Here is an 8806-nt window from a genome sequence, read left to right as displayed (position 1 = left end):
TAAGACAGAGCACACTAAGCTAAAGATAAGGGTCAGTACTGGGACCAGTGCTGTTCAACATCTTTGTCGGTGACATGGACAGTGGGATTGAGTGCACCCTCAGCAAGTTTGCTGACGACACCAAGCTGTGTGGTACAGTTCATGTGCTGGAGGGAAGGGATGCCATGCAGGGGGACCTAGACAGCCTTGAGAGGTGGGCCCATGCCAACCTCATAAAGTTCAACAAGGCCAAGTGCATGATCCTGCACCTGGGTCACAGCAATCCCAAGCACAAACACAGGCTGGGTGGAGAATGGATTTGAGAGCGGCCCTGAGGAGGACTTGGGGGTCTTGGTTGATGAAAAGCTGGATGTGAGCTGGCAATGCGCACTTGCAGCCCAGAAAGCCAATTGCATCCTGGGGCGCATCAAAAGAAGCGTGGCCAGCAGGTCGAGGGAATGATTCTACCCCTCTGTTCTGCTCTGGTGAGACCCCACCTGGAGTACTGCGTGCAGCTCTGGAACCCTCAGCACAAGAAGGACATGGACCTGTGGGAACAAGTCCAGAGGAGGGTGATGATCAGAGGGCTGGAGCACCTCTCCTATGAGGACAGGCTGAGAGAGTTGGGGTTGTTCAGCCTGGAGAAGAGAAGGCTCCAGGAGACCTTATAGTGGCCTTCCAGTACCTGAAGGGGGCCTACAGGAAAGCTGGGGAGGGACTCTTCATCATGGAGTGTAGCAACAGGATGAGGGGTGTTGGCTTCAAAATGGAAGAGGCTAGGTTTAGATTAGATATTGGTGAAAAAGATTTCACTATGAGGGTGCTAAGACACAGGAACAGGTTGCCCAGGGAAGTTGTGGATGCCCCATCCCTGGAAGTGTTTAAGGCCAGGCTGGATGGGGCTTTGAGCAGCCTGGTCTAGTGGGAGGTGTCCCTGCCCATGGCAGGGGGGTTGAAACTGGATGGTCTTTAAGGTCCCTTCCAACCTAAACCATTCCATGATAAGCTATTCCACCTTTGGATCTGCTTGGTGTATGCCAGAAGTGGGTGCACAAGGAGTGTGGGGGTTTGGCAGGAGCGCTCTTGTTTTCACAGGTGTCTAACTAAGTGTGCTGAGTTGACAGGAGAAGTTGTCTCTGCAGCTACAGAGGGGGCTTAGCTCCTGAACTTAGCTGTTGGGAGCTTTGCTTCTTATGTTCAAGTCTTGTGAGCATCTGCCCAAACTTATGTTTACTTGTATTTGCCGTGCAGTGGGTGAGAAGCAGTCAGTACATTCTGAACTCACAGCGTGTTTTACTCAGCACTAGGTCATCAACTCTAAGAAACGTCAGGTCATTTAAACCCTCTTACAGGCTGGCTTTTCTCTACAATGTGCACTTAAGTGCTTTTTAATATTAGAAGACGGCTATCTCTAAAGCACAAGGGACATGGGAAAAGCCAGGCTGGAGCAGCTGTAATTCCAATAATCTGTGCATTGGGCCCAGTTTCTTCATTTGGTACTGCCATGGGTTAGAGGGAATGCTAAGGCCTGGGAAATGTGGTTGATAGTTATCAAAGAATTGTAGGGGTTGGAGGGACCTTTGGGGATCGTCTAGTCCAGATTTATGGTAAATCTTCCATCTATCTATCTATCTATCTCACGTATTGGTGAGATGGAATTTGTCGAAGGAGAAGTCTGGCCCCCAGGTCACAGGTTCGGTGCGTCAGTGTTCGGTCAGCAGCAAGTTCCAGTGAAATTGCTGGAAGATGGCAAAGGTCAAGAAAATGCTTTAAGAAGTAGGCACTTCTTGTCTAATTGCTTTAATCACATATTGCAATGCATCTATTTGTCATCTGTTTCTCAACCCTTGACTATTTTTTTTTCCTCATTTTCCTTCTGTCTAGCAATGACCAGCTCATACTTCCTTTAGGTCTCCTTCTTCACCCCACTTCTGTTTTATCCACCTCTCAGTAATGGAAGAAATGCTTAAGGGTTGTCACTCAAGATAGGTTTAGCAGCCCTGTGAAACTAATAGTTGGTCTCAAGCTGCCTGCAGATTCATTACCCAGGAGAACACTAGTAATTGGGGGCTTTTTAGTCTTTCTTGGTGGCTTCCCAAAACGTTTAACTTGCCTCAGGGTTTAAAAAGAACACTTTAATTACTCTTACCATAATTACTCTTTAATTAAGGTTACACATACAAAACTTCAACTGCTTGAGTCTAAGTTGGGGAGCTTATGACATAGGAGAGCAGTGTATTTAACAACCAAACACTTCTGTTACCAGTATCAACTTTGTACATGGAAAAAGAAAAATTCAATAAAGAATAAATGGATCTTCGATGTAGAGACTTTCAAGGATCAGATTCAGTGTTTTTTCAGGTTGTAGTATTTCAGGTTTGACAGTAGGAGGCATCTGTACCTCAGATATTTCAGCAGGAACAGAGGCAGAACCTGCATAGTGTTTAGTGGAACTTCAATAAAAGTAGCAGACATGGAACAGTTAATGTAATTGCAGTGGTTTAAATATACATTTAAAGAAAAGTAAAGCAAAGCCTCACTGGGACATGTAGTGGGCTTAACTGTGGTGAGTGTGGTTTTTCAAAATACTAATGTAAGAAACGGTTCTGCAAGTTCAGTTTTGACTTCCATCTAGGAAAATGAAGTTTGTTATCCTTTACTGCCAAAGGCTGCACAATTAAATTGGGATAGCTTGTTTTTTTACCATTAAACTGTCAGTATTTCATCTTACCCTAGTCTCCTAGGTTTTGACTGATCTGGTATTTTTGGCAAAATGAAGTGTATTTTAAATGGCTGTTAATATTCGTTGGCTTACAGAGTACAAGTTCAAGTGGATGTTTTGCATGTTCACTTCTGATCACATGCTTGGGTGAATTTCACCAGGAATAAACAGCTGTTGTCCGTCTATACATGAGCAGATTATGTCCACCAGTGTTTAGATTTGGGTTAAAAATCTGACATTCAACACTTCCGAGTGTTTTATGCCGTGGAAGACTGAAGTAGAATGAATTTAGAGTTTAATCTATTTCTCCTGTATATTTGATGAAAATCTTTGGCCTTCCACACTAGTCTCACTTTTTTCCTTTGATTAATTACAAATTACTGTTAGCACTGAGAACAAGCAAAAAAGCTCACATTAAAATACGTATATATATATAGATTATGTGTTAACGTTCTTAAGTGTTACAGTGTAGTGTTTCAGGGGGGTGGGGGGTGAGCTCTTGAAGGCTTGTTACAGAATAACATGTGGGACTCCTAAGTCCAAGGCAAGTTTCCACACTACTGGTTGGTGCGTTTACTTGGAGGCAAAGGGATATTCACTTTCAGCAATGGAGCAGCAACCAAAACTGAACAGGTGAATTATTAGAAATGGGGCATCTGTAGGTTTAGTTCGATGTCCTATGCCTTACGTAAACTCAGTATTTTGTTTGGTATAGATGAATTACATTTCAACCAGTTCATGTTGTAGTTTGACAATTTCAAATTTAAGTCTCTGCTCATGTGAGATGCGCTTAATCAGAAGTGAAGAAGTAGATGCAAAAGACATCAGGTGAAAAGTCAGGAGTTCTCCTATCTCACTCGAGCCGTGTGTGAGGCTCCCTGTACGTGCACCAGCAGCTGGAGATGCAGGTATTTGTGCTGGGAAATTTAGGTTCAAATGGCAATGAACTCCAGATTCAAACAAAAACGGCGTTCAGATCTCTTGGAAAATAGCATGCGCCTGTTAAAATAGGCGTAAGGTGGTTGTGAGAATGAACTCTATCTTTTTGTGTATATGTTAAGCTCTGAGAAGGGACTATTCTTTTGATACATGGATGTTTAAGATGTTAATCCCCCCCTTTTTTTTTTTGTTCAGTTTGTGGCTAGCGAGTTGCCTTTGTTACTGATTTGAGCGTCTTCCAGTTACCTCAGGGAAGGTAAAACAGCTGAATAATTGTAATTACCTTTACCTTAATTGTTTACCTCTCAACAATTTATCAAAATTAACTTTGAACTTCAAGAGGAAAAGATTGTAAGAGGAAATCCTTTAAAAAACATTATCAGAGATAAACTCCATTAATGCTATCATTAATATTGATATTTTTTTTCCTAATGCGCTCCCACGGACCTGTGCTAGAGCATGACCTGCTTCCTAGCTACCAAGTTTATTGTGAGGAGGCTTTGTTTTTTTTTTTTATGGCCATGTAAAAATACATGTTTAAAAAAAACAGTGCTCTCAAACATAATATGAAGTTTTCGGCATTCAGCTGACACTGGCATTGTCAGCCAAATTCAGTTATGTGGGCTTTTGATTTGCCTCTAATACAGCAAAGGACTTTAAATGGTTTAATATTAACCGTAGGTCATTTTACTTTTCTACTCAAATAAATGATTTCAAAAGCTAAGCTTAGGGGAGAATCCAAACAAGAAGCAAATGTGTGGCAACAAATAACATGAAAAAGTGGTCCTAGCTGTCTGCCAGTTCGGCGTTTGTTTTCCTACTCTACTTGAAAATTCCTGAATACTGATGTTCCAAGTGTTTCCTTTGGGAAGTGGTAGGGAGAGTTGTTTTCTTCAGGCATTGTGTGGAGTGCTGCAGAGAGTAAAGATGTGTTGTATGTATACATTACCTGCCCATGGCAGGGGGCTTGGAACAAGATGATCTTTAAGGTGCCTTCCAACCCCAATCATTCTATGAGTCCGCGATTAGAAGCAGTGTCGAGAGCGATGCTAAAGCGTAGGGACAGAGCTGTCGTCCAGGTGGTGTGCCAGGCTCTACCCTTTGTTTAACGGAACGCTGATCGCTTAAATATCAGGGTGTTGCTGAAAATTGGCACCGGTTTTATTGGACTTGAATCAAGAACACACAGAAGGGAGCCCTTTGCTGTCGTTCCCCACGGCGGGGGAAGGTTAAGGAAATTTGTTCTAAACAAATACTGCCGGAATTACCCCGCTGAAAGCAAACATTAACCCCTGCATTAGCCTACCTTTAGCTAAACGCGGCGGGGAGACCCTTCCCGCAGCACCTCCGCCGTCTCTCTCTGGCGGGAGGGGCCGGGGAGCGCAGCCCCATCGCGGCGGCGGGGCGGGTCTGGGCCGGCCGCTCCCGCAACGCCGTGTGCTCCTGGGCTTCCCCGCTGCCCGGCGGGAGGAGCCGCCTTTTTCCGCCGGGTGTCACTGCGGGGTGGGAAAGGCGCCTTCAAAAGCCGAGGGGAGGGAAAAGCCCTCCGCCACACCGGCAGCCCCCGCTCCGCCGCCGCCCGCCACGCCGCGGTACGGGCGGCAGCCGCTCCGCTTCCTGCGGGCCGGGGCGCTCCCGGCCCTCCGCCTCGGAGCCGGCGCTGGCCGGAGAGTCATCGGCTGGTGCCGGCTGCCCCCCGACCCCAGCCCCTGCGGGCCGAGGCCGCCGGCCCATGCCAGAAGGATGCTGGAGAGCGGCTGCAAGGCGGTGAAGGAGGGCGTGCTGGAGAAGAGGAGCGACGGGCTCCTGCAGCTCTGGAAGAAGAAGCGCTGCATCCTCACCGAGGAGGGGCTGCTCCTCATCCCCCCCAAGCAGCAGCCGCCGCCGCAGCAGCAACAGCAGCAGCAGCCGCCGCTGCCGGCCGAGCCGGCGGCCAAAATCAAGGAGCTTCACTTCTCCAACATGAAGACGGTGGACTGCGTGGAGCGGAAGGGCAAGTACGTGTACTTCACGGTGGTGATGGCCGAGGGGAAGGAGATCGACTTTCGGTGCGCGCAGGAGCAGGGCTGGAACGCGGCGATCACGCTGCAGATGGTGCAGTACAAGAACCGCCAGGCCATCCTCGCCGTCCGCTCCACCCGGCAGAAGCAGCAGCACCTGGGGCAGACCCACGGGCCGCGCCTCCGCAGTGCTTCCAACTCCGCCTAGGGCAGGTAGGACCACCGGGACCCGCTCCGCTCCCACCCCGGGGCGGCCGAGCCGCGCTCCGGCCCCCGGGACCCGCACCGTTCCCATCCCCGGGGCGGCCGGGACAGGCTCCGCTCCCATCGCCGGGGCGGCCGAGCCACGCTCCGGACCCCGGGACTTTCCCCGCTGCGGTCCCCGGCGCCCGCCCCGCTCTGGCCGAATCCCAGTCCCCCCGCCCGGCGCCGGCCCCGCGGGTCCCCTCGGGGCTGGATGCGCCTCCCGGCGGGGGAGAACCTTCTGCGGGCAGGTTTGGCCTGACCGGCTGCCCTTTGTGCTGTCCTGTCTAATTGCAGGTGAAGTTAACGAAGCGCTTCGGGGGAGCGGGACTTGAGGGCGTTCGTTGGGGACGTGCTGCGGTTGATCAAAAACTGGGCGAGCGCCAGAGATGCAGGTAGACTGGAGAGAAGCGGCTCAACAACCTGAACCCCAGCTGCTGCTGCTTTGCCGCCCTCGGTGCCCAGAAGCATTTCAAATCTATTATTTATGAACCTTGGAAAGGATCCTTTGGTGTGGTGGGACTTCTAGGAGACATGACGTACTGTAACTCTATTTTAATGTATTTTATTTTATTTATTAGGGTTGTTTGTTTGGTTTTTTTTTGGTTGTTTTGTTGTTTTTTTATTTTTTAAAGGCTTGTTTGCAAGACACTTCTGAATGTAGGCCGTATCCAAAAAGGAAAGGAAAAATCAACGTGTCTGTTAGCTCCCTAAAGGAACTAAAAAGTTTGGCCGCGTGCAATTTGACAAAAGAGATTTTAATTTTTACCCAAAATACACTGTATTACACTAACATGGAAAATGTGATGTGTGGTTTGGAAAATTTGGCTGAAACCCATTCTGCATATGAAAACTCTTCTCTTTAGTGAGAATATCAATTACAGTCTGGGTTTTAAGTTATTTTCTTTTGAAATATACATGTGGCGGAAGATGATAAAAATCTCATGCGCTCTTGGTTGTTCAAAAATGTTGATTGTTATTCCAAGATTAAAACCCATTTGTTCAACGTATGAGCAGAGCGGAGTCGGACCGACTTTTTTTGCGGTGCAGGAATCGCAGCCGGATTCCTGTTACCCAGTTGGACGTGCTCGCCCCTGGGCTGGAGCTGGGCAGCGCTTACGAATGTTTCTTAGTGACCCGGCTCAGGGCTCCCTCTGTGTTGCCGGTTTGCGAGTGGTCTGGGCTCTCGACCTGCGTTGAATTTTCACGGCGGTTTTTCAATGTCTTGCATTAAAGTAGCCCCTAGTTTAAAAATCCATCTTATCCGCATCTTAGCCTGCAGATTATTTTGGTCACGGTTTTCACAAGCTGGAAGTTGCTCCCTAGCTGAGAATACGGTAGGTTAATTTTGGTGCGTAGCACTGTCAGATGTTGCGAGGGGCGTGCGATCTCGCCTCTAAAGAAACATTGACGAAGCCATGAAGTTGGAAAACAAAGGGCTAATTGCACAGCTGGTGTGTCTTCCTCTGCCTCTTAGAAGTCAGTGGGAGTTTGCCTGGCTGGCGATGCCGGTGAGAGCGGGTTGGAGCTGCTCGTCCCGGAGCAACGGAGGGAGCCGGGCATGGGCCGGTGTTTTTTCTGGGAGTGTCTTTTCTGGGACAGGGTCCTGCAGGTGATGGGTGACTTCGAGTTGTGTGCCACTACTGCCCGGCTTCCCTGGTTTCTAGTGAGTTGGGGAGGTTGTAAGCAGGGACGGAGCGATGTGGCCCGTTATCTCCGGTTCAAAGTAAAAAGTCGCAGCCTCAGAGCTATTTATTTTAACTAGCGCGGTGAGGAAAATGGCTTTTGGCCCCTTTACAAGTTACGTGAATGTAAACAAAATCCTTTAAAGCCACGCATCCAGGACTTTTTTTGTTTGTGTAACTGAGGTGTAGCTTGACTGTAGAAGCCCCACATTCTTGGTTCGAGCTGTTTCTGTAAGTGTTCGAAGCAAAAGACTGAAGTGACGCTCAAAGGAACAGCTCGGAATCGGCTGCTGCTCATGATGGTCCCTTTCTGACTTCTGCACCCTAAGCTTAAGCTTGGTCCTGTAAGGAGACGTCTCTTTTAGCCCTCATTTTTTGCTCCTTGCCCCCAGGCGTCGAAGTCACGTATCATAGAATGGCTTGGGTTGGAAGGCACCTTAAAGATCACCTAGTTCCGACCCCGCTGCCACAGGCAGGGACACCCCCCACTAGACCAGGTAGTGCAAAACATGTTCTGGTGCAGAATTAAAGCCCAGACCTCGGCCGTCCTCTGTGGCTATTCCCAAGCGCTTCTTTCCGATCCGGCCCTTGACAAGGTTGCGTGACGAGTTTGGGATGGTAGATTACAGCTGTCCTAACAAAGTTATTCCTTTGAGACTAATTGAAACCGAAGGTGCCCTGCATCTTCTAGGATTAGATTCGCTGTCTTGGCAATCATAATAGCCAATTTCCACATCTCTGTACATCTGCCATTATCATTCTGCTAATGCTTGGATGTTAGAGCTGCAAGGGGATTCTCTAATGAGCTAGTCAAAGGCTCACAAAATAGACTGTAATTTGTAATTTGGCTCCTCTCTTTAGAGTCATTAATTACAGTTTGCTGATTAACTAATCCACCTTTTCAGATGTACAGGCGTATCGCTGATATCTCACCTACTAAAATATGTTTTAGCCTACCGAAGGATAAATGTAATTGATGAAAATTAATTCCGGTGTGATTGGAGACATGTGTTTCTCTCGGAGAGGCAGGTATTCCTGTCCTCGGTGGATGCAAGCTCCTGAATGCCACAAAAGTCTATGGATCTGGTCTAAAGCTGAAATTTTACTGCTCTTCTGGAAGTATTTGGACTTTGAAAATGAAAGATGACAATTTTAGTGATATAATGGACGCTAAGGATTGAGAAAAGAGCTTTCATTTTGAATTTGCTGCTCTTTTTCCACCGGTTCAAGGTCAATCT

General features: G+C 47.9%; 1 protein-coding gene across 1 annotated transcript; it reads left to right on the top strand.

Annotated features, from left to right (window-relative positions):
• The first annotated feature begins 4806 nt into the window (after window positions 1–4806).
• Window positions 4807–8411, top strand: PHLDA1 (pleckstrin homology like domain family A member 1). Its single transcript, XM_074573565.1, has 2 exons — window positions 4807–5853; window positions 6181–8411. The coding sequence occupies exon 1, from the start codon at window positions 5384–5386 to the stop codon at window positions 5846–5848; it is 465 nt and encodes a 154-aa protein (XP_074429666.1). The 5' UTR covers window positions 4807–5383; the 3' UTR covers window positions 5849–5853; window positions 6181–8411.
• The last annotated feature ends 395 nt before the right edge of the window (window positions 8412–8806 follow it).

Source organism: Larus michahellis, chromosome 1, assembly GCF_964199755.1.
Source record: "Larus michahellis chromosome 1, bLarMic1.1, whole genome shotgun sequence".
Classification (NCBI taxonomy): Eukaryota; Metazoa; Chordata; class Aves; order Charadriiformes; family Laridae; genus Larus; species Larus michahellis.
This window is presented reverse-complemented; position numbering and strand designations above follow the sequence as displayed.